The sequence below is a fragment of the Peromyscus californicus genome, unplaced genomic scaffold (assembly GCF_007827085.1).
Source record: "Peromyscus californicus insignis strain IS unplaced genomic scaffold, ASM782708v3 Scaffold_5__1_contigs__length_169319896, whole genome shotgun sequence".
Classification (NCBI taxonomy): domain Eukaryota; kingdom Metazoa; phylum Chordata; class Mammalia; order Rodentia; family Cricetidae; genus Peromyscus; species Peromyscus californicus.
The window spans coordinates 94940592-94966779 of record NW_026294573.1 but is presented as its reverse complement, the minus strand read 5'-3'; the positions used below and the strand labels follow the sequence as shown (position 1 = coordinate 94966779).

Genomic DNA, 26188 nt, shown 5'->3' with positions numbered 1-26188 from the left:
GTAGCACAAAAGCCAAGCCAAGTGTCTACAGAGGGGAGGGGCGGGGCCGCGCCGCTAAGCCCCGCCCAGTCCAGCGCGGGCCTAAGCGAGCGGGCGCGCGCGCCAGGAAGTGGGGAGAGAGCGCGAGTCCAAGCCCTGGCGGCGGTCTTTCTGCGCGCTCCAGACGTGCCATGCTCGCGCTCCGAAGCGGCCTGAGGAAGGCGCTGGCCCTGCGGGCGCTGGCGCCTCAGGTAGGGGACGCGGGGGACTCGCGAAAGTCGCGCGCTGGGAGGTAGACACCGTCTCTTAAGTCGTGAACTAACGGGGCTCAGGGAAGTGGGCGCCGTCTGCGGGGAGAATAAGGTTTGCTCAGGGAGGTGGGCGGAGTCTGTGGCGCGCGCACGCGGCTATGGGGAGGTGGGCGGGGTTTGTGGCGCGCGCGAAGACGGCGCTGCGAGGTGGGCGGGGTCTGTGGGGCAGAGAGAACTGTTAAGGGAGGTGGGCGGGGCCTGTGGTGCGCGCTCGCTGCTTTGGGAGGTGGGCGGGGTCTGTGGGGAGAGCTATGCTCCGGAGGTGGGCGGGTTTGGGGGGGGCCAACGCTGCGTAGTGGGCGGGGTCTGCTGCGTGAGTACACGCCCTCTCGTACGCTGGCACAGCTACGGTATGTCTAGCCAGTGTCCCGGTTGTATCAGGAGCCAAGATCTCATGAGTCCAAGGCACCCAACGCTTTAAGAGGTACCCGCTTGTCGGATCACCTCTCCAGACACTGGACAGAGGGCTTTTTCTGGCCCGGGGTCATCCCTCAAGCCCTGACCATTGTGTTCTTGCAGCCACCACCAGTGTGGCTGCCACTCTTTGAGATTTTACAGCCACCACCCGGTTCAAACGCGGGCGCTTTGTGGAGAAACTTGAACAGGAGACCAGGGTCGCCATGGGAGCATCCTGCCCTGCAGTTCCGGTTCCGGGAGTCCCCAAGCCGAGCAAGGCTCTGGAACCTCATGAAGCTGGTTGTGCCAGAGATGGGACGTGCATGGAAGGGAGCCAGCCTCAGGGGTTGACTGGGGGCCCTTTGTGACTTGAACCCAGAGGTTCTTGACTTCCTGCGTTTAGGAAGAGCGTTAACCTGGTCTAGAGACAGACCTTGTGGTGCACACTAAAGAAGACTATAATACAAATGAGGCCTCTGCCCTTGCTATCTTCCTAGTATGGTTGAGAATAAGTCCCAATTTTGAGATCACAGAACATCATGAAGATTTAGGCCGCGACACAGTTTGGTCCAGCTCTGCAACACTAAATGACCTCACCTCTTAACACACACCTTTTCAATGCAGATTTCTTTAATGTATACTTTCTTGTGTGAAAGACTGTTGACTTTCTTGTGTGAAAGACTGTCGTAAAAGTGTCTTTCATCAATAATTTCTATTCTACAAATACAAATTTCTTGAATCACTCTTAAAAGATTGTTGCAAGTGTGTCTGGTGCTTGAGGGGATCCGAAGAGGGCAATGGATCCCCTGGGACTAGTGTTACATACCATTGAGAGCCACTGTGTGGGTACCAGAAATGGAACCTGGGTTCTCTGCAAGAGCAACAAGTACTCTTAACTCCTGAACCAACTCTCCAGCTTTTATTACATATTTTTAAATACAAGTATAACGCAGAGTGTGGTTACAAACACAAAAAGCATTCCTACCACACAGGAGCACCTGCAGTATTTTTTATGACAAGCTTAGTTATTTGGGATAATGGAAACGTAACTCATAATCATAAATGAAATGAGCCCTTGTATACAAGCAAAATTCATATACTATTGTGTCTTGTAAACAAAAATAGAGTTCAGGCCTATTGCTTTCATTAGTCATGTAAGTGATCAAGGTAAACCCTAATCTGGTTGTAGTTCTACTTACCAAAGTGATTTTGTATATTTTTCTGGTCTAATTACTTTCAGGAAATGGACACATGCTAATTCAACCTACTTAAGATGGTGCTATAAACTAGAATGCTGTGTGTGTGTGTGTGTGTGTGTGTGTGTGTGTGTGTGTGTGTGACACCATACGTAGGGCAGTTAACGGCAAGGTGCTTCCTAGTAGTTATTAAACCATCACATGAAGTGTGAGGGCCAAAATTAACCTGTAAGCTCCACTTACCCAAGGACAACATAACTTCCTGAAATGCTATTATTTATGGGAAATAACAAACCACATGTTTTCACTCCCCTAAACGAGTTTGTTTGATTCAACTGCACTGGACATGCTTGATCACATATAGGTGGGATGTGCTCGATCATAGGTGAGTGGTACATAGGCAGGAAATACATCAGGATGTATACTTGCCCCTGATTGGATGAAGGTTGGAGGAACGCAGGCAGGAAGTACATTAGGATATATGCTTGTCGCTGATTGGGCCTGATGGGAAATACAGTAGTTTTATGGATTGCCTTTTTAAGCATCTACAAAATGTAGCTCATCACCATTTCCGGGGAACCTCAGAATGGTCCTGGTCAGAGCCTATCCTTCTGAGCAGTATTAAAGCTTGCTTCAGATTTGGCTCAAAAATTGTTTTAACAGAAGATTTTCATATAAAACATATGACTATTAATGGATATTCCCATCAACCTGATTGACATAACTGGATGCATTAAATGTGCTACTTCACATTGCATCTATCTTTTGAAACTGAGGGGGACCCTGCAGGTATCCAGGCAGGGAAGCAAACCTTCAAAGAAATGAGAATGAAAAACTCCATTCAAATTTTGACTTAGTTAACCTGGATCAGACTTTGGGGAGTATAATGCCAGGATGTTCATTGTGGGCATATTTAAAACACAGTACGATTTGGGGAAAAGTTTCCAGGCAACAATCATTCCAATTCCAGGTGCACAATAAAGCTTAAGGTATGATTACATAGGAACTCCTTTGCAAAGTACGTGTGACCATGAGGGTGGGTTCTATAGCTAAAGGGAATAGAATCTAGTGTGGCCTCTGAACAGTAGCATAGAGGTCAGCAGGCCATAAAGTACATGTGACATCTCCCCTAAGGATGGGCTTAACTAGAGCTAAAGATTATAGTCCAGGGAGAGAATGGTCTGAGATAATCATTCTGTGGAATCTGGATGAGGTCTGCCTCCACAGATAGCAAAAAGGTCACCAGGTCATTACCAATATTCACTCCCAGCCTTCTGGGAAGAAAACAGGTATTTTATCTCCTCCATTGAGGAGAGGTCACTGTGTGTTTTACATTCGCAGCTCCCTAGTGCTCTGTGGGTTCAAGGACCTTTGTGCCCCCAACGTGAAACTGTTTCAGAGCATGTCTGTGTCCTTGAATTTTCCCCTTTCAGCTTTCATACAGCTATCTACTATATTGCAAACCATTGATGATTTATAGCACCATTTTTCTGACCAGTAATTTACTTCACTGAGTATTTTTTAAAAGTTTAGAGCTAAATGCTTTTTTTTTGGGGGGGGGGGGACTGTGGTAGCCTACAGAGACTCCATCATAGTAAGGCCTTATTCTATTTTGACTCAGGGTCAGAGAGTCTGAGCTTGCTTTGCCTCACAAGGCTACATAATAGGTTGTTTTGGCCAAAGGCTTGGGTACCAGGTGTCTTACACTTAAAGGCCTAATTACAAGATGCTTTGCCGTAAGGTGTAGTTACCAGGTGTTTTGAAAATTAAGGGTCTGCACTTGTTTGTACTTTGTACCTTGACCTTGAAAGGGGGAGGTTTTTTGCCTCTCCCCTTGCTGGTGTATAAAAGGCCCATTAGGAATAAACTTGAGTCTGTGGTATTGGCCCAGAGCCCTCCCGAAGCTACCCTGTGTCTCTTTTTCTTCATCTATATCTGTATTTTTTCCTATCTATCATTTCTCAATTCCTCACTCCTCTCTTCAAGGAACCTTCGGCAGGTCAGAGCTGGACCCCGACAAGGAACCCAAAAAGTCTTCTGCTAATAAACATTTTCATTATGTCTGTTAAAAAGACACACATACAGAATTTGCAAGCTTCTTTTAAACGTTGTTTGACTGTTTGACTATAGTTACTGTTGACTACTGATTTTGACTAAATAAGAGAAAACTCCAAAGTGATAAAGCTCCTGATCATAGTTCCCTGGGAAACATTATTACAACCTTGTTGATAGTTTATCAGCAACTTTGCATGAAAATGTGCTTAACAATGACCTCCAGCTAGGAAAGAATAACTCTGGACTCAGCATACTTAACAGCTGCTACCTTTATTGGCATCTCTACATAAACATGTCTGTCTATAAACAGTTGAGAGGAGAAATAGAAATACAAATTATGAGTCTACTGTATGTCCTTTGTTTCCAGGCTCAAATATATATGATTGTAACGACATGATAAACCTTATCTTTTCCAAAATATTTAAATGTTCCCTGTCTTTTTTTCAGGTATGTTCACCTTTTGCCACAGGTCCCAGGCAAAGTGATGGGACGTTATATGAATTCCGCACCTATTTTCTCAAGCCTTCAAAGACAAATGAGTTCCTGGAAAATTTTAAGAAAAGTGTTCACCTTCGGACAGCTCACTCTGAAATGATTGGATATTGGAGTGTAGAATTTGGAGGCCAAACAAACAAAGTATTCCATATTTGGAAGTATGGTATGAATCACACAGCTTTCGTTTCATACAGACACTCATTGTTAGGTGGTGTGTGAAGCTTGGTTCTTCAGTCTTTATGACTGTACATACACACAGGTTAAAGAAAACATTTGAAAGCAATACAGTAACAAAGCCAAGTAAGTTACTAAGTGATGCCTTTGGATCAACCACTTGCTTAGACTCTGAGGTTAACATTTCTGGGAAATAACTGTCTCATATTAAGCCCTAATTTGATGAACTGACTTTAATTCTCAAAGTTTTAGAATGGTTTGTTGGAAAAAGTATCTTTTGTAAAATTAAAATCTGTGCTTACAAAAGTCCAAGTAGTGGAGAGTATAAAATGAAAGTACCTTATTAATAGATAGAACTGGATATCAGCATTTTAGTTCTTATTTTAATAATTTTCACATTTAGAGCCTTTGAGAGGGCATTCGACCATCAACTTTTAAGAACTCTAAGATTTAATGATTTTGTTATATTTAGCAATCACTTTTGTTTAAGTTCTTCACAATTTCAAAGAATTCACTGTCTTGTTCCATAATGGAGGTGAAGGCAGAGGAATTGAAGAAAGGTCTTCTCACACTGAAGTTGACATAGTTGACAGAAAGGAGAACACATTACAATAATTTGTGAAGTTTCTTACGCCTGTGTCTGGTCTTCACGGTCTGCAGCAGGGCCTGAGGGTGCCTAAAGAATTCTTAATCATTTCCTTTTGGGTTTTGTAAACAGAGGCTTTTCTCTGTCCCACCCTATTCAGCAGCCATTTCCAATTAATCACTCTGAGGCATATATTATAAATATTTGGCCGATAGCTCAGGCTTATTACTAGCTAGCTCTTATAATTAAATTAACCCATATTTCTTATCTATGCTTTGCCATGTGGTTCGTGGCTTGTTACCTCATTTTCTGTACATCTTGCTTCCTCAGCAGCTGGCTGGCTGGCATCTGCCTCAACCCCATACCTCATCTCCCTGTATCTCTGTTTGGCTTTCCTGCCCATACTTATTCTCCCTGGCTATAGGCCAAAACAACCTTATTAGCAACCAATGAGATAAACACATATTCACAAAGTACAGAAGGAAATCCCACAGAGGGGTTTGTCTTTCAATATCCAAATTAATTTTCAAAAAATGCTTCACTATGAAAATTGTTCATTCTGAACCTAATACAGCACAGTTTGGGGCTTTTCCATATTATAATAGATCAAGCCTCATTAAAATCAATATCTGCTTCAGATAGGGTACAGTGAAATCATGACCCGTTAAGAGAACTAACAAGAGTTAGAGAATCAACACCTGATCAATCTTTTTGTTTACAGAGTGCATTTTATTTCACTTATTTGGAAGTTTGTTCAAGGTATACATTGACTTGACCACCTACCATCACTCCCAAAGTATTTTCCTCTTAACTGGGACTGTCAGTTTTGAGCTGCAGTTGAAGAGAAGAGTGCATATACTGAGCACCAAGTGCTGAAGTCTCTTCTAAGTGCTTTTCATGGGTTCCTGTAATCCTCACCCAAAACCTGAAGGTTGATGTTACATTAGTCCTGTACCACACACAGAGAAACACACAATAACTTATTAACTCCTGTACACTGCTGCGTGGTAGAGCCTGCGAAGCCTGGTCAGTGAGATCACAATAGTTGTTCCATTTCTTTTACCCTGAAGACTTGAGAGACTTGATGCCAATGTCACATCTTTGCAAGTGGGTGTTCCCAAAGCCGTAATACAGTGTTCTTGTGTGCTGTGGATAAAATGTTTGCTCATTTGGGTGAAACCCAAGGAGTAATAGATCATTTTAAATAAAACAATTTAAATTCTTCTCCATTTTTTTTCTACCATAGATAATTTTGCTCATCGAACTGCAGTTCGCAAAGCCTTAGCTAATGATAAGGAATGGCAAGAGCAATTCCTCATTCCAAATTTGGCTTTCATTGATAAACAAGAAGTTGAGATTACCTACCTGGTACCATGGTGCAAAATAGGAACACCTCCCAAGGAAGGTGAGTCTGTCTTAGCCACTGTGAGTTTTCATGACTGAAATAGTACAAATGTTATGTGATTTAAAAAAAAAAAAATGTCAGGGGAAAACAAAAAATGAATTATTTATTTTATATAGGAATGACACTATAACTATTGAGATAAAAACTGATCTTAGTTTATCCTTAAAAAATGAGAATTAATGAAGTATTTTTCCAAAGATATAAATGTGTATGTATGTGTGTGTGTGTGTATGTATATGCATATATATGTATATGCATATATGTGTTTGTCTATATCTTATCTGTACATCACTGGCATGCCTGGTACCTGTGGAGGCCAAAACAGGGTATCAGATCCTCATGGAACTGGAATTAAAAACAGTTGTGAACTGTCATGTGGGTACTGGGAACTGAAGCCAGGTTTTCTGCTAGAGTAACAAGTGCTCTTGACTACTGAGCCATCTCTCGAGCCCTTCCAAACTAAGTTTTATGGGTTAAAGCTTAGCTACAATATAGAAAACGTCCATATAATACTAAAGTAATACAAACTTTTATTCACTTACTCATTTTTAGGGTTGGGACAAGGTCTCACAATATAGTCCAGGTTGACATACAACTCACAATTCTCAACCCTTAGACTCGCAAATGGAGAGATTATAGATGTTTACTACCATACCTATTTAAATAATATAAACATTTAAATATAAAATACTTTCTCCGGACTACAGTGGTTTAGATTAAGTACATCTTTACTTATGAAATGGACTGGAGGGAGGGAGTTACCTGACATTGCCGAGATATACACTGTAGCTAGCTTTTCTGTCTTCTTGCTTCTTTCTCAGTTTGGAAATAATTCCTTTGCCTTCTTGCTGATTTAAAGAACTGTTGTAAAATCCAGTTTTAAGCAAAAGTCAGATTATAAAAACATAACATTTTAATATTTTCTTTATTTCCCATTTTTTCTGACACTATAATGTATTTTAGAGTACAAGAAGTTTGAAGTCTTGTTGAGACTTTTACCTGTAGAGATTAGAGGAAGCCCTGGGTGAATGAAGTCCTGAGTGAGTACGTTTCTTAACATGGGCAAGAGCCTGTCGAGGATGCACAAGGCTCCAGACCCATGGGACAGTTGACAAAGCCATTACTCACACAAGCCAGGCTCAAGAGAAATGGCGAAGCTTTTCTCAGGGGTCAGCTCTGAGTGTTTATGAATGATGGAGCCTTGTGTGCAGACACTAGCTACAGCTTCCTCCTTCTGGGTGTTTAGAGCCTGGGACTGCTCACCTCCAGAGACCTCCTAGACTAGCTAACCCTGCCCGCATGATACTCCTAATAAAAAAGCCGAGGTTTCAGATGGTGATGGAAGTGATAATGTCACAGAGCCCCACATGATCCCAGCTTCATTGTATGTGCATCTGTATGTCCGTGTATCTGTCTTTTCTTCATTCCCTTGCTGTCTCTAGCCTGGGTTCTGGGACCCAAACCGCAAGGCATGTGCCCTTTGCTCTCAGCATTGTCCAAACATACTTGCTATCTCTTGAAATGCCAAATCTTGATTTTTTTTACACTTTTCACATTTATTTATTTATGTAGTGTATATTCATGCGGTAGTGCACACATGGAGGTCGGAGAACAGCTTGAGGGAGCAGGTTCCTTCCTTACATCGTGTGTATTCCAAGGACTGAACTCTGTCAGGCTTGGCAACAAGCATTTTTATTACACACTGAGCCATCTCACCGGGCTTAAATCTTATTTTCCACTGTAGCACGAATCCTAATTGGTCTTAATAAAAACCCAGAGCCAGATATTGGGGTAAATGCTGAAAGATCAGAGAGACAAAAGAACAAGCCACAGCCACCTCTCACTTTACCAACTCCTCAGCCTGAAAGAGAGTGAGTTCCTGCTTCTTCAGGCCTTTCATTCCTCTCCATCCAGCCATATTACTTCCTGTCTCCACCTCCCTAGTGCTGGGACTAAAGGTGTGTGCCACCACTGCTTGGCTCTGTTTCTCTTTTATACTGGATCAATCTTGCATAGCCCAGGGTGGCCTTGAACTCAGAGATCCATCTGCCTCTGCCTCCCGAGTGCTGGGATTAAAGGTGTGTGCCACCACTGCCTGGCCTCTATGGTTAACTAGTGAATTAGCACCATACTCTGCTCTTCAGGCAAGATTTTTTTGTTAGACCACAAACAAAATATCACCACATTCCACTATATTTTTCCTAATTCCTTAGTGACCTTGTACATTTTTTTCTTTTTCTATCAGACCTACTTATCCTCCAGTTTCCCACCTCTGATTTATATTTCTGATTAGAGGTAAAATTCCTCTCAAGCAATACTTGGATATTTAAGAACAATAAACCCCCTGCTGAAGTTATTTTTCTTTAGAAAGTCAGGTAGGACTTCAGGCCATGTTTTCTTGCTCTTCTTGTTAGGAACAGACTCTAAAAGGAGGAAATTACACAAAGAAAAATATCTCCCCTCTCAAAATTGAAAAAAAGAGGGAAAAGTAGGACATCAAAAGATACTTATTTCTTTTCTCATAGACATAAACAGCTTAAAATCTTATTTCACAATAAAGTATCAATATCTGGTATGTTGATAAAGTTCCCAGATTAAAAATATTTAATGTAATTGTTTATATATATAGTTTTGATTTCCCCTCAGTTATTAAGGTTAACTTTAAACATAGACAAGAATATCTAAACATAAAAACAAGGAAAAATGAAGCAAAGAATTAACAATTGTGTCTGCATAAATCTGTATATGCAGATGACCCTTCAAACACATATACATAGGGTCGCCTCCCACTCTAGAGTCAAACAAAGCAAATTCCTTGAATGTCTACTAAATTATGTGTGGCAGACCAGCCCCCATCATTATTTACCCCAGGGACTCTTGAGGAATGAGGAATAAGAGACTTAGTTAAGAGAAGAGAGAAACAGAAAACACAGGATAGACTCCAGTGGGCCTGGAACCTTATCCACCCACCCAGAACTTTATTCCCAAGGTCTATTTATAACAGTGCCAAGGGGTGGAGCAAAAGACCTCCCCCTTGCTAGTTACAGTCAAGTGTAGACCCTTACAAACACCTGATACTCAGGCCCGTGGTCCATCAACCTCTTATGCAGTCCTGCTGGGTACAGCCACTAGGAAACCTAGTAGGCTCCAACAGGTCCCTCTTCTTTATATTTTAAAAGAAAAAACTCTTGATGTAACTGCATCAAACTTAAAGACTAACAGGTTAACATAATTTTAACAAATATTGCTATACATAGTTACAATTACATCTTAAAGCAAACTCTTAATCCTACAGACCTACTCTCAACCTTAATTTCTACAAACCTACTCTCAACCTACAAACCTACATACAAAAACAATTTCGTAATAGAACTATACAAAACATAACATTAATTCACTCAAGTAACATGAAAATATTTTTTTAAAAATATTCTAAGGAATATTAATATTCCCCCTTTTCTTAAAAAAAACTTCTCTATTTACAGTCCCAGTTTTACATAAACAGTTCTAGAAGCAGTTCATAAGTCATCCCTATTGATAGAGTCTATATGCATAAGTAAATTCAAACTGTTCCATTGTAATGAAATCATTACTGTCAATTTCATTTCTTCTTTTTTTGGTTTTTCAAGACAGGGTTTCTCTGTGTAACTTTGGGCCTTTCCTGGAACTCGCTTTTGAGACCAGACTGGCCTCGAACTCACAGAGATCCACCTGCCTCTGCCTCCCGAGTGCTGGCATTAAAGGCGTGCGCCACCACTTCCTGGCCCAATTTCATTTCTTAAGTTCAAAAGTTCAAAAAGAGTTCTGGTACCTACCATTCCTAAAAGTTCCTCTGAGAGCTCATAGTCAAGGCCTGGCTTGTCAGCTGCCCTTAAATCTGTGTATAGCTGTCAGATTGTAATGTACTGAAGCAAACCGTTCCAAATATGAGACGTTCCATAACCAAGACTTTTCAGTTCAAGCAAATCTCTCTGAAACTTTCACTTTCAGCTACCGCTGCATTTTGCAGTCTTGTAGCCTTCCATAACCAGGCTGCTCCCGGACCAGGCTAGAGATCTTCATCTTACAACCATACGGGTCAGCTGCCATGAGCTGAAACTGTGGCCCTCCCACAGCAACCCCGACTTTGGGAGGAAAACCCAATTACCTGCATCGCTGACATTCCAAGTGCTCAGCAAACCCGGTCCCAGAATGCTGCATACGCTGTCCTGTTGTTTCGACAAATGTAGCCTCAGGGCAACTCCATGATTGCAGTCATATCCCGCTGCTAGGAGCTGGGACTGCGGTTAGTCTCAGCAGTTCCCACAGAGCCTCAGGCTGGCTGATCAGCCTAGAGTACAGTTCTCGCTTCCACAGCTTCCTGCTCTCCAGCGTGTCTCAGCTGCCTGTCCGGCACTGACACCATTCTGCTCTCGGCCTCCGGAAGCGGTCTGGTCTCCAAAGGCTCTGTTGCTCGCAGTTTGTCTTTCCCGAGGTGACACAAACCGCTGGGCTCTGTCCGCCTTTGCCTTTCTCGCGGTGTAGCATCTTAAAGGTTGCAGAACCTTGCTGTTCACCATTCCCGCAGCGCAGCATCTCTGCAGGGCTTTCCAAACAGTTGCTTGTCATTAGCCTCTCTCCCGGCTTAGCTTGTTCATTTTTCACCGTGACTTTTTTTTAGTAGAAAGCTTGTAGCCCCTCGTGAATCTGCCACCTACACTGCGTTGATGCCTTGAGGGTTTCAGCTTCCGAGACCCTCTGGCTGCTGTCTCTTGCATTGGCTCTTGGTGTCTGCTGCTTAAGAAGCTATGACGTTTTATGGGTCTCAGCTTTGGACACCTGGCTGCTATTTTCTGAAGCTGGCAGTCTGGAGCTGCTTCTTGTTGTTATTGGTGGTTTCTGGAACTGCCAAGTCTGCTATGGATATTGTTTTCCCAGGTTAGGAAAACCTACTCTTCATATCCTTAGACCTAAAGCCTATATATTCTAAACCTACATTTTTCTGACTAAATCTATGACCTGTTTAAACCTACATTCTATAGGACTACTTTATAAACCTTACTTCTCATCTTATTTAAACTTACATTTACAACTAACATGGCCATTTATTACATGTCTTTTTCTTTGTCCCTGTTCAGGCACCATCTGTGGGGGACCAACCTCCACCATTATTTACCCCAGGGACTCTTGAGGAATGAGGAGTAAGAGACTTAGTTAGAAATAGAGGGGAGAGAAACAGAAAACACAGGATAGACTCGAGTGGGCCTGGAACCTTATCCACCCACCCAGAACTTTATTCCCAAGGTCTGTTTATAACAGTGCCAAGGGGTGGAGCAAAAGACCTCCCCCTTGCTAGTTACAGTCAAGTGTAGATCCTTACAAACACCTGGTACCCAGGCCCGTGGTCCAATCAACCTCTTATGCAGTCCTGCTGGGTACAGCCACTAGGAACCTAGTGGGCTCCAACAATAATGTCTGTTAAATTTAATTTTTTTTGTCAATTCTAGGAGTCTATGAATTGGCTACTTTTCAGATGAAACCTGGTGGCCCAGCTCTGTGGGGTAACGCATTCAAAAGGGCAGTAAATGCCCACGTTGATCTCGGCTACTCTACACTAGTTGGTGTTTTCCACACTGAATATGGAGCCCTCAACAGAGGTACAGCTGTCTATTTCTGTGAGACTGTGATGACTGTTGCTGATCACCTATGTTTCTTGGATTTTTTTTAATTATGATTTTAATTTTGAGAGTTTTTTTACTAATTGTAAGGTATGAAAACACTTTTTTTTTTTTAATTGCAATTGCTAATACCTTTTGGAGCTTTTTCACAGGCTGTTGCCTAGAAACTGGAAAAATCTTTAAGAAAATATTAATTCTTTTCACCTTTTTTGTAAATGTCTTGTTATGTTTTTTTTTTTTCAAAATAACATCATTGGAGTAAAGAGGTTGTTTCTGAATGAAAAAGTAAATATATATATTTTATAAAGGCAAAAAATATGGACAAAGCCAAAAAAAATTACCTATTTTTCATTATTGAAGTAATAGTGTTCCATAAATGACCAAGGGATGCCAAGACTAAAGACTTATTAGATATAAAAGGTCTAGAAACAGTGTCTGTGCCTGGTTGGTGATAGCTCCCTTGTGCTCTCGAATGGGTAGATGACTGTAGTGGATGATGACCCGAGTTTATCCCTAGCACCCATATTAAAGTGGGCTCCAGTGGCACACACCATCTACTGTGTCGGCCCTGGGAAGATGGAAATAGGAGCCTGGCCACCTAGTCTAGTTAAGTTCCAAGTTCAGAGAGACCTGTATCAAAACAATAAGGAAGAGAGAAATTGAAGAGAACACCTGACATTGACCACTGACATCCACATGCTTGAGCATCCACACACACAGACATACACATACACAATCAAGGTTAAGGATATAGATCAGATGTAGAGTACTTACCCAGCATCCATTCTAAAGGCCCTAGACCTTATGCCTAGTACCACACACATTTTTAAAAATATCTGCTATACGGTTATATTTAGAATATAATGCACATACACATATGTACATGTACATATACGCAGGTAACAACAGTTAATGAAAATAGAGGGCACAAATTTGAGAGAGCAGAGGAGGTTGTATGGGGGGGTCTGGAGGGAGGAAAGGGAAGAAAGAAAATGTGTAAATATGTTACAATCTCAAAATAAAAGAAAAAAATACCTGTTAATGAGAATTACAGCTAACTTCTGATTTACCTCTGCAGTCCATGTTCTCTGGTGGAACGAGAGCGCGGACAGTCGCGCAGCTGGGAGACATCAGTCTCATGAGGATCCCAGAGTCGTGGCTGCTGGTGAGCTGTTTCATTAGGCGTGAGTTATTTTTAGAACAAATTTGATTCAGCTGATAGCTTCATTGTCTTATAAAATGTCTTTGCAGTTCGGGAAAGTGTCAATTACCTCGAGTCTCAGCAGAATATGTTCCTGATCCCAGCGTCCTTTTCACCACTGAAGTAGCTTCCGACCTGACGTCAGACATCCCAGTCACTGATGTGAGATGTGTCTGCAGCGGGTGCTCATTTCTCCCGAGAGAATCATTGGCTTTGTTGTCTGAAGGAGGTGGTGAGTTACCTCACTGTGCCCTCTGCATCTTAAGGCTACCTGTGTCCATTACTACCAGTAAAAACTTCGGTTCATTTTCGCCGTGCCATTTCATGTCTACCACACGTGAGAAGGAGTTCTGTTACTCCATGACCCTGGTACTTTATTGTTCCACAATATCTTGTCTTCTGTGATTTTATGACTTTTGCTGTCTTATATTCAAATAATGATTTTAAAATTTTTTGCCTGGAAATATTTTTAAATTAGTTAAATACAGTATCTATATTTTTTGTCACATTCATTTTTCCTGAAATTTAAAAATATTTTTTACCCAGGAATGTTTGCTTTGTGATATCAAATGGGATTCATAGAAACATTAAATCTAGTATTTATCCTTATTATTTGGAAAAGTATAATATCATGTCTTCTGTATTCATTATGATTTCACATTAATTATTAAGTCAAAGTTGGAAAATAATATATCCTTGAGACTTATTGCTGGATAGTATGGTTTTAGCATGTTCGTTTTTAATTAACTTTTACTGCTTTTAACTTTACCTTGAATCACTCACAAAGATTGTAAGACACTTATTTATTTCAATGAGATCTTTATAATTATGGAAATCTTTGACCTAATAAAAGCCTTCTCATCCATTCTGATTTTTTCAGCTGTGTCTTGTCTACATATATCCTCTTCTCTGGAGCTCTTCCGATGTTGCATAGGGTAATGACACCACACTAATGTGGCAGCTTCATCGTGAGCGTTAAGTTACATAGACTATGCTGGTGGCTCTGAAGGCGGACTTCTGTAGACTGCCGTCTTGACTGTCTGGGCTGTGAGGTGGGGCTCAGGAAGGCAAGCTCTGCCGCTTTCGGAGACATGCATCTCAGTACTCTACAGCAGAGTTCACTGTAACGTGGCTCACATTTATATAAAATAACTGGAACTGGGTGTGTGCTTCACAGAAACATAAAGTGACAATTAAAAGATGAAATTAAACCAGTCTCAGATAGTTTCAGGTCTCAAAAAGACAAATACCATGTTTTTTCTCACTTGTGGTTCCTAGATCTTTTATACACAGTATCTTGTATACACAGTCATGGATGTCTGTATGAAATGAAAGTAAATACAAAACTGGTTACAGAGGGGACAATGAGAGCAGAGAGGAGTGAAAGGGGGAGGGGAGGCTTGGTGGAAGGGAGCATAACTCAATGTATAATGTGTGCTTGTATGAACATTTCCTTAGGTAGCGCAGGTACCATGTGCAGTGAATATGTACAATGAATTTTTTAATTGTTAAAATCCAAATGATCATAAACAAAAATTTTAAAATTTAATTAAAAACTTAAAGTTCATTATAAAATGTTAAAAGTAACTTAGCATTTTGCTTCGTTAACTCTGAGCATCAATCTTCTTTGACCATTTCTGTAGTAGAGTAAAAGGTAAGAAAAAAGGCCGGGCCGTGGTGGTGCACGCCTTTAATCCCAGCACTGGGGAGGCAGAGGCAGGTGGATCTCTGAGTTCAAGGCCAGTCTGGTCTACAGAGCTAGTTAGAGAGAAAGAGGGGGAGGGGAGAGGGGGAGAGGAGGAGGGGAGAGAGGGGGAGAGAGGAGAGAGAGCAGAGAAGAAAACAAGCAAGCAAAACCCATCCTGACTTGATTTCCCCCTATAGTAATATAAAAGAAGTGTCATGCTTCCAGCCTCTATTAATTCTCTCTCAAATGTCCCACTACCCCACTAAGCAAATAGCTCTCATCAAACTCATTTTCTAGTCCTCATTTTAGTGGGCTCCTAGCAGTTGACCTCTTCTTTGTTCCAGAAATATTGTCTTCATTCCCATGAACAGTAGCTGCTTAGTTTTCTTTCCTCATTAATGCCTTCGAGTCTCCACCTTGTCTCCTTGACCTCCAGTGGTGTCACGTTCCAGCTGACTCCTTAGCCTTCTTTCCTGTCCTGAGCTCACTTCCTGAATTATGTCTCAGTCTTAAGTCTCCAACTGCCACCTGTATTCAGACAGTCAATGCAGTATATATACATTCTCTAGACTCCGGCCTTATCCAACTGCCAGTCTTAACACCTCTGCCTGAATATATTAGAAACTTCACACCAACCTGCCTAAAGCTGAGCTCTTAATCTTTACTGAGCACCCTGACGTACTGAACGACACCTCCCATCCTGTCCATTTGCTCAGGTCATTGACCCCATTACGTATCCAATAGCAAGTCCCAAAAATCCTGAATTTGATTGTTCCATATCCCTGCAGCCACTATTCTGATGCAAGCCCATTGTTGTGGTGATATTGTGTTCCCCAATGTATTTTGCACCCTAATAAACTTATCTGGGGTCAGAGAACAGAACAGCCACAAGACAGACATAAAGGCCAGAAAATGGTGGCACACACACCTTTAATCCTAGCATTCTGGAGGCAGAGATCCATGCAGATCTCTGTGAGTTCAAAGCCACACTGAAAACAACCAGGCATGGTGACTCATGCCTTTAATCCCAGGAAGTGATGGTAGGAAGCAGAAAGGTATATAAGGCATGAGAACCAGGAACTAGAGCCTTTTAAATTTTTGACTTTTAGCAGCAGTTCAGCTGAGATCCATTCGGATGAGGACACAGAGGCTTCCAATTTGAGGAAACAAGATTAGCTGAGGAATTGGTGAGGTGAGGCTCATTCTGTTTCTCTGATCTTTCAGCGTTCACCCCAACATCTGGCTCCTGAGTTTTTTATTAATAAGACTGTTTAAGATTCGTGTTACACATCGTTATTGGGCTTTAAAGAGAAAGCTCTTAACTGATCTGCTCCCATCCTACTCCGTTTTCAACACAGCAGCCAGAATATAAAACGGAAACCACATTACCTCATTTCTCAACACCCCCATGCCTTCAATAGCTTCCTCTCTCAGAGTCAGTGTCCAAAGCCCTTCAGTGTGACCTACAAGCCCTTACATGACCTGTCCTATTATCTTTCTTAGTGTCATTCTGTTCCCTCAGTTCCAGGCTGACCTAACAGCTCTTTTCTTTGCCTCACTAAGCATTATCTTGCCTTCAAGTCTATTCCCCCTACCTAGAATCTTCTTCCCTGGACAGGAATCTTCATGGATCATTTCCATACCTTCTTGGGATTTTTACCCCAGAGTCCCATGCAGCCCTCCCTGATAGCCCCATTTAAAATTGAAGTCCCTGTGTTGCTATGGAATGACTGTGTTTTTACCCTTCAGATTCACATACTGAAACCCTAAGATGATGTTTAGAGGTGGAGACCTTGTGAGGTGTTCTATTGCTGGGAAGAGACACCTTGAGCACAGCAACTCTTGCAAGGGAAAGCAGTTAATTGAGTGGGCTGGCTTACAGTGTCAGAGGTTTTGTCCATTGTCATCATGGTGGGAAGCATGGAGACACACAAGCTACATGATGCTGGGGAAGTAGCTGAGTTCTACATCTGGATCTCCAGGCAGCAGGAAAAGACTTTGTACTTGGAATGGGCCCTTGAAACCTCAAAGCCCACCCCCAGTGACATACTTCCTCCAACAAGACCACACCTCATAAGCCTTTCAAATAGTGTCACTCTCTGGTGTCCAAGCATTCAAATCTATGAGCCCATGGGGGCCATTCTTATCCAAACCACCACATGAGGTAATTGGGCTTAGGTGAGGGGATAGAGCTCCTTGATAGAGTTAGTGTCCTTCTAAGGGGATAAAGGATCCTCAACACAATTGCAGTGCTCCCTGGGGTTTAATCTGTGCCTGCCAGCCCCACCTATCCTTTCTCCTGCCTTGCTATTGGCCATTCAGTTCTATGTTAGACCATCAGGTATTTTAGGCAGGCACAGTAACACAGCTTCACAGAGTTAAACAAATGCAACATAAACCAAAGTAACACACCTTAAAACAATATTCTCCAACAAGAACATGGTTTGATTTTTTTAGTTTGAACTAATTGGCCCAAGACCCTGAGGTAAGAGAAGTTGGTGGAGAAAGGCTCCTGACAGTATAAATAGCTAAAGGATTTAAAACCACTCATAAAGGAAAAGAGGGGTGTCAGCTGTAGTCTACAGGTCAGAGGAATCCAAATGCTAGCTTTGTAATCTACCTCTATTTGTCTGTTTCCTTTCAGAGCACAATGCCCTGTAGATTTGTGCATATTCTGCCTCTTTACCTCTCATTCTCCCTCATCAGTCCACTGACTTTGGAGGTTCCCCAGGAACCATCTTATGAAGTGCAATGGCCATTCACACAATTACCTTGCTCATCATGGCAGTTTCAGACATCAGTAGATTTCTACCTTCCGGGAATATGCCGTCCTCTAAATTCCAGTATTGGCACACCCCAGATGTGTTTGCTCCTCTTTTTCCTTCTTGCTGTCCATTGCCTCCCAGTTTTCTTTGCTACCTTTGAAATCTCAGGCTCAAACTTCCATTCTCTTTAGATAAGGAAGCTCATCCAAGTCCCACAACTTACAAACTATGTGGGGTGTATGGGATGTGTGTGTGTGTGTGTGTGTGTGTGTGTGTGTGTGTGTGTGTGTGTGTGTGTTGCACTGTTAATATGCCCATTTTTATCTTCTGTCATTGCCTGAGCTCCAGACTGGAATACCAACGGCATGTTTCACCATAAGCATCTACCAAGTTCACATACTAGAAGCCATTTTTGACTTTTCATTCCCTCAACCCCTACCTATAGCCTGTGAGCAAGTGCTGCCAGCTCTGAAGAGGACACTGAATGTTACCCTTCTTCCCTGTCTATTGCTGCCATCATATCCTCTCCACTGCCCTCTCCTCCCATCCAAGTCCACACTTGCTTAAACAGGGATTAGATCATGCAATACATGTCACCCTGTTGAAAACCTCATGGCTCCTCACTATCCTACCAATAAAAGACAAATACCCTGACGAGGCTGCAAGGTCCTGATGCCATCTGCCACTTCTCTTCCCCAAGACCCTGGATTCCTTTTCCTCCTCAGCAGTCAAGATTTTTCCCAGTTGTGTTTTGGTATTACGTGTTTCCGATGTGTTCTTACTGCCCACCTTCCAGCGCCACCCCTGCTCATCTTGTTGAGCTCTGAACTTAAATGTCACACCTCAGACAGGCTGTTTCTGACTCCTCCCCATTGGTGACCTGTCACCATGTTTCCTATTCGTCAAAGCACCTGCTGTGACAGGTGTGTTTGTCCACCACTATTGGCCTTTCACTGATGCACCAAGAAATTCCATTTCCCTCAACATTGTATCCTCAGAACCCAGAAGGATGCCGGGCATATAAAGCTCAGTACATATTTGCTAAATTAATAAATAACAATGCTCAGAGGATTTACCAAGGACAAGTTTAACTGACACCTAACTCCAAAGAAAGAACATGTGTTGTTTAGTTAGTACTGTATCTTGGAGCAAATTTCTCTGTGGTATCATTTATTTAACATGTAAAATATCTTGTCTTAACTCATTGAGGTTACCAGTATCTGACAAGTCAAAAAAAAAAAAAAGTAAAAAAAAAAAGCACTTGAAAATAGTTGCTAATTTTCTCCTGTGATTTTTCAAACTTAATACATGCAATAGCACTGTCCATAAGGTCCAGAGTAGGTCTTCAGAGAGGCTTTTCTCTAGGATGTTTGGTCAAGTCTTATGGGTAACTTGTATTTTCATCTAGGTTAACTGTTAACTGCCTTTTTACAATATAATTACTATTAGTATTTCTTTTTTTTACTTTCTCCATTGTGAATTTTTCATAGAAACAGTTTTGTTATTTCATTCAAGTACCTTCATGATAACTTTAGGAGAAGATACAGTTGTGTGGCAGATACTGAGCAGGACTCTAGCCCTGCTCAAAAGCCAAGACCCTGCCCCCACAGTTCCCACCTGTGCCCTGGAAAGGACCACTTACTGTGCATTGTTCCAGCCATTCTGAGGTGGTCACTATAGAATCAAGACCCACTGGGGTTTTTCAAGTTGCAAGCTAAGTATATATCTTTTTTTTCTGAGACTGACTTTTAAAAATCTGTTTATTTTACATCTTGACCAGTTCCCCTCCCTCCCCTCCTCCCGGTCCCTCTTCCCCCACCTCCCCTCTGCCCCCTCCACAGTCCTCTCCTCCTCCCATTTCTAGTCAGAAAAGGGAAGGCCTCCCATGGATGTCAACAAAATATGGCAAATCAGGTTGCATTAACACTAAGCATCTCCCCTTGTATTAAGGCTGGGCATGGTAACCCAGTATGAAGCACAGGGTCCCAAAGCCACCAAGAGTCAAAGACATCCCCTGCTCCCTCTATTAGGAGTCCCACAAGAACACCAAGTTACACAGCTGTCACATATATGCTGAGGGCCTAGGTCAGTCCCATGCAGGCTCCCTGGTTGTTGGTTCAGTCTCTGTGAGCCCCGATGCTCCCAGGCTAGTCGATTCTGTGGGTTTTCTTATGATTTCCTTGACCCTTCTAGCTCCTGCAATTCTTCCTCCCTCTCTAGCCTAATGTTTGGCTGTGGGTCTCTGCATGTTTCCATCAGTTGCTGGATGAAGTGACAGTTGAGCTAGGAACCAGTCTATGAGTGTAGCAGACAATCTTTGGGCATCATTACATTGACTTTTTTTTTTGTTTTCCTCCAGTGGTATTTGGTCCTCTCCTAGGCTGAGACTGATTCTTTATGAGCCATGGAAAATACATGCACACTGTCTCACCAGAGCACCATGCGTATATGCACTACTTAGCACTGATCTGGAAGCAGGGAGGGTGTGGAAACCAACCCCAGGACCTCCCACTATCATTTCTCTTCCCACATTTCTACTCTTTGGGTATGCTGACCCTTGCCATCCCTCCCCCACCCCCGCATCTTCCAGTACGAATGATGTTGTGTCCTTGTAGTTTTGGTTGAGTAAGCACCAAAGGCTACCTTTCTGTAGCCTCCTCAAAATCACTTGTTTTCATTAAAGAAGTCTATCTTGGGTGTTTTCTCTTCAGTCATAGTAATCATTAGTCCATCTAGAAAACCCCCTTAAACATTATTTATAGCAGTTCTTCAGCCTTAACTGAATCTGAAAGCACACAGTACTCTTTTATTCTGAAGCAGTATCCTGAGTTCTTTCAATAGAGTGTTGAAACTTTCCCTACAACTTACACAATTAACTAAAACAGCTTCCCTCCAGGCTTTATAACACACTAACAGCAGATGGTGCTACGAACGCACACAAGTAAATATGTGTAGACCAGCAGGACTGTCACAGCTTTATTTTGTGACTCATAACATAGAAACAGGCTTTTAAAAACACTTCATATAAAGTTATTGACAATACAATTTTTTTTCAGTTTTTTTTCTTTTAATGAAAATGATTTAACTTAGAAATCTGCTCTGAAACTTTTGTCTAGTTTTGCAATTCTCAGATACTCCAGTGCAAAAATAGATCCATTACAGACAGCATAAAGTGCTTGGAATAAGGGCCGATGATAGAGGAAAAGCACAAAAACAGCTTCATCCTAGGGTCCAAGGGAAAAGAACATACCGAATCCATATGGAAATAGAAATGCTCTATAAAAAGGGATGCAACCATTTTGAATCAGAACAGTATTACCGTGGTATTACACTATTACCAGTAAATAGTAACAAGAGTACAAATTAGTATTTCAGTATCAAAGTGGTTCCCCAGTACACAGCACATGGCTCTTTGGAACAATTTTACCTGATATATACAACCATGAGAAGACAGCAGACAATCCCTTTAGGTCGATGACTACTATACAGAGAGCAAATGATGTGTAACATTTAGTAGGAATGAGGCTTATGCTTTCAGTACAGACGTCTCAATACAGTAGTCTGAGGTTTGTTGGTTTCATAATGAATTGCGCTGGGGATGTAGAGAGAGAGGACTCACTTTCTTTTGTCTTTCTCATATTCACAGTTAGTAAGTTTTCCAAGATTAAAAAGAAAAAAAAAGGAAATCAGAAGTATATGCGCTTGAGAATTCCTAAACTCACATGGTACATCGCCATAGGGAATATAAGGAAATTTTATTTGAAGATAGGATTTTAAAATCTCTAAAATAATTACATTTACACAAGGAAATTAAAGATTGCTGTTTAGATAGTGTAAAAGGTAAACAATACCTACAGATTGTTTCTAGCTTTAGAAAAGATTTTAAATCTACATTGAATTAGTTTTTTTTTTCAAAATGGTTCACAGTGCTTTATGCTTTTTGTTGTTATTTGTTTTTTGTTTTTACTATGGCCTCAAAATCAGTTATTAAAACAATGATTTGCTCAGAGCTGTAGTGTAATGAAAAGTTAACATATGATAATAGTGGACTGAGAAAGCCAACAAAAGGCTGATTTTGAAAAATGAAGATTTTTTCTTTGAATTTTTTATCTTTGATACATAAATACAGGGGTATGCCAATAATTACTGGAAATATTTTTATTGTCATTTTAGAAAGCTATGTTGACATTAGTATCAAAATAGTCCTTTTTCTTTTCAAGCAATGAGTTATATAACAATAGTCTATAAACTTATCTAATTTGAAATAGATCTGAACTTACACTTCCAAATGTATTGTTTAAATTTTAGAATAAGTTGAAGAAATGAGTGACCGTGAAAGCTTACTTGAACTCTGCCATGCAGGAATTCACCCAAATTTTTGTTTTGTATGGAGACACATGACATCGAGCATTAGGGAAATAATATGTTTTACATAGCTTGCCAATGAAAACATTAAAACTTGAGTTAGAAAAGTCTGAAAAATATTCCATGTGGAATAGTTCATTGATTTTTATGATTGGTTAGATTGAAGAGATGAAATATTTGAGATGGTCAGAGGTTTAAGTGGGTGTCTAGTGTCCTGCAAAGCCAATTATTTTGAAGGTCCCAAAGGTCACAAGCACAAGTGGTGTCCAAGAAATTTCAAGCTAGGTGTTTTCTCCTTAAAAGAGTTCATTGTTAACTTACCCTTCTTGGCTTTGGTATCAAGTGGGCAAGGGAGTGGCCATATTCTTTCAGTGGATTCAACAAAACCACCTATATCTGTAAATCAGTCAGCTGAATACATGGCACAGAAAATCTGCTAGTCACACCCCTCACTCCTATTCACATATCTACACATTGACTACACTCCAAAAATACTTAATCAACAAACCAAAATGAATAGTATTCTCCAGGATCTTACAATGTGGCATGAGATGTTGACTACCATGTTGGTTTTTGGTCACCAGGCACTAGTTATACATTCCATCTGCAAATTTACCAAGGAAAATAAGGTATGAGGAAGTGTGGCCATGTTCCTCTATGCTACCAACATCTATACATATAGTTCAAGGTTCCAGAAGCCATTGGTAAAACTTGAAAGTCCAAATAATATTAATAGTGCAAACAAAGATTTTTGTCAAAATTCCACCTTTTCATTTTCTAGGTTAATTAAAACAGTTAGAAATTATACTAGCAATAATACTACATTTGTGTCAAATAATAAAGGATCTTGAGATGCAGCGTACCGTGTTGTGTTAACAGACAGTCAGGACAAACAGACCCAGACCTCCCACGTGTAAATGCACCAGCTCTTTCATGCTACACCCTGAACTTGGCAGCCTGCAGCCCCAGCAGTTGGGTGCTGATCTTTGTTTCTAATATCTCTGATCTAATGTTTGAAACCTTCTCAGAAAGATGACCTGGTGCCCCATGACTCCAGGCACGGGCAAGACCGAACAACAGAACCAAGTCTCCTGTAGTTAGAGAGATCCACATTTTGCATTTAACAGCCACAACAGCAGCTCATCAAAGACAGAACCAAAGCAGTGCTTTAGTCACACATGGCACCATTTTGTCACCTGATATTTAATGATGTTGATAGACAGCAAGGGGGAGCTTTCACAAAAGTGTGTGTGACACACCTCAGTGCTTCAGACTTTCTAAGCAACTTGGCACTAGTAATTCTGGCACACTCATTGCCAGCAATGGATGTGTCACCAGGAAACCATTTTTGTGGTTCAGCATGGCTTAATGGGTGCCTTTGACTTTGATTATAACTGGCCATGACTATTTGATGGATTGTTGTTGCAATCCCAGAGAGAATACACAGGAACAAAAGAGTATGAATCCAAACCCATAGTCTGCTTGGTTCCATACCAGAGTTTCACATCTGTATAAGGTAATGAACTAACTTCAAGTCATTTTCTCTACAGAGCCATACAAGACATAGGCTACAAAGGCACTGCCCCTGTAATGGAATTGTGAGTTCTCATTGCATTGAATTGCATTGCATTGAATAGTGTCAGTACAGTATCCAGTTTGTTTTTCTCCACAGAAATGCAGGACTCTTTCTTCTGGAACACTTGACACAGTGCAAAGGAAGATCTAGCTCTCCCTTCCTTTCATTCACCCTGTATGAGCAGGACTCTTCATACATAACTTTCTTTCACTTTCTCATCTTGCAAAAAAGACGTTAGGACAGCCACATCCACAACTGTCTGATTTTTGTGTAATGACAGGTCCTTTAAGTGGTCATCATCACTTTGGTCCTTGGCAAAGTTCACAAATACCTGTCAAAAGGAAGATGGACATTCATGAATACCTCTTGACTTGCTCTTTTGTTATTGTAGTATCATTTTTATATGATTTTATAATGGTTGCATTTCTTTCCTTGTGTTGAAATCAGGTCAGGTAGGAGTACACAGAATCGAGTAAGTAGTTGAACTAGAAAATGCTGTGTGAAGGGGAGAATACTTAAAAAACATCAAAAGCACTTAAAAAATTATTTTCTACATTACCCCCACACCACCAACTGCTCAATCATCTACTTATCAACCATCACTCTGGCATATTTAGGCTTAATTAAAAGGAAAAGAAAAAACACTTCCTGAATACCTATTAACTACCAATTCTGGTATAGTTTGTTATTTAGTAGGGATAAGGCACCTGGCAAAATGTCTGGCTCATGGTTGATAAACAATAAATGTTAGTTATTATGACTGCTGCTACAACAGTCACGAAAACTACATATACAAGAAAGCATCACCGTTTTGCATGTGCTCGTAGAGATTTACACAGAATAGGCAGTAATAACAGAGAAGGAATCAAAGCACAGACAGGCTGAACTTCTCTCAGGCTCACGGTGGGAAGGAAAGACCAGGCATCCTAACCCTGCAGCTAAAGTACTTTTGACTGAAGGCTTACTTGGTCAAGTGTTGTCTGGGAGACAGAGTAGTCTTCTATGTGGAGTCGCTTTTTGCTCTGGGAGAGGATGCTGAATATCCTGGCCAGAGATGACAAGGAGGATGGAAGCTGGTACTGTAGCATGTTTCGGTGTTTCTCTTTAAGGACACTTCCTGGAAAGGCGAGTCCAAAGAACTCCTGGACAGGCTTCAGGTCAGGGTTGGACCCTGCTATTCGTACAACTATTGTGTAACCATCTCCAAACCTGAAGGCCAGAAAAAAATACATCCAAATGGAGCATTCCCAGACAACTTCTCAAGAGGATACTTAACCCCAGAAACCCAACTTGTACTGAGAAAGGGAGATCTCTGGCAGACCTAGAGAGCAGTTTCTGAGAGAAGAAACCTGTTTTATTGAACAAATACCAAGTCATGCTTAGTGTCATGCTCAGAACCTTGAAGACAAGATTCCATTAAATCCTCAATGTGGACCCATGAAGTCTGACACACAGACAAACAGAAGCCCAAGAAATTTAGTCACCTGCCCATGTCCCAAACTTAACTCCTGAGTTATGGTAGGGCACGGATGTGAACCCATTTCTGTTAACTCCACAGTGTGTGCTCATTATCATAATATCACATATGAATTACTAAATTCAATTTATATAACAAAATTTAGAAGAGTCCCAGGAAACCGCCTCTCAGACAGGTTAAGGAACTTGCCTACAAATCACACAACCAGTACATGGTCAAGTCAGAATTGGACTACTGCCCATTTAGACTTCAAAGTCCATGTGCTTTTCACTATGCTCTTTTGTTTTTATTTTAAGCCACCATATATACACTCAACAACGAATAAAAATCAACCATTTCACTGGGTGCTATCCCAAAGAAAAATTATCTCTGTTACCTGTTTTTCAGATGTTGGACACTGCCAAGGCACCTGAACCTCCCATTGACCATAATGGCCATCCTTGTGCAAAGAGCTTCACATTCTTCCATACTGTGAGAAAACAGAATGAGGTTTTCCTTTCAGAGAGATGCTCCCTTAAGCATTGGAACATCACCATGACACCTGCTACTTTAAAGAAACAGATCCCCATTATCCTAGGGCATCTCTTGCCAAGAAACAGAAATGATGTTCTTCTCTGTCAGGTGCCTTACAATTGTGAAAAGGTAGAAATAATCCCAATGTTTGCACAAAGAAAATTACATAAATTAAAGTAGATCTTCATGAAATCCAGCTATAAGAAATTATGGCACACCTAAATTTTATGACTTGAAATAATGTTCTCAATACACACATTATAGTTACATTTTTTTTTGTTTGTAAAATACTTAAGTGTTTATAGCTTTGCAGAAGAAAACTCTGGAACATATACAGACAAATGATAATA

General features: G+C 41.2%; 2 protein-coding genes and 1 long non-coding RNA gene across 3 annotated transcripts in view; 1 reads left to right on the top strand and 2 right to left on the bottom strand.

The window, feature by feature from the left end:
• Window positions 1–86: 86 nt before the first annotated feature.
• LOC128096625 (protein NipSnap homolog 3B) lies at window positions 87–14320 on the top strand. The gene is made up of 6 exons (XM_052716409.1): window positions 87–230; window positions 4385–4595; window positions 6439–6597; window positions 12084–12233; window positions 13333–13419; window positions 13506–14320. The coding sequence occupies exons 1-6, from the start codon at window positions 171–173 to the stop codon at window positions 13580–13582; spliced, it is 744 nt and encodes a 247-aa protein (XP_052572369.1). The 5' UTR covers window positions 87–170; the 3' UTR covers window positions 13583–14320.
• On the bottom strand, window positions 12407–13402 carry LOC128096627 (uncharacterized). Its single transcript, XR_008213691.1, has 2 exons — window positions 13290–13402; window positions 12407–12884 (listed from the first exon to the last, which is right to left on the bottom strand). It is a non-coding gene; the product is annotated as an uncharacterized LOC128096627 (long non-coding RNA).
• Window positions 14321–20870: 6550 nt separating the features above from the next.
• Abca1 (ATP binding cassette subfamily A member 1) overlaps window positions 20871–26188 on the bottom strand; it is a 127918-nt gene continuing 122600 nt past the window's right edge. The window contains exons 48-50 of the mRNA XM_052716106.1: window positions 25702–25794; window positions 24814–25057; window positions 20871–24179 (exon numbers count right to left, since the gene is read on the bottom strand). Coding sequence (XP_052572066.1) covers window positions 24039–24179; window positions 24814–25057; window positions 25702–25794 — 478 coding nt within the window. The 3' untranslated portion in view covers window positions 20871–24038. The remainder of the gene's footprint in view (window positions 24180–24813; window positions 25058–25701; window positions 25795–26188) is intronic.

Coding starts and splice junctions, on each gene's coding strand:
- LOC128096625 (XM_052716409.1), top strand. CDS start 171: ATGCTCGCGCTCCGAAGCGGCCTGAGGAAGGCGCTGGCCCTGCGGGCG. Junction 231..4,384: donor TGCGGGCGCTGGCGCCTCAG/GTAGGGGACGCG, acceptor TCTTTTTTTCAG/GTATGTTCACCTTTTGCCAC. Junction 12,234..13,332: donor ATATGGAGCCCTCAACAGAG/GTACAGCTGTCT, acceptor TTACCTCTGCAG/TCCATGTTCTCTGGTGGAAC.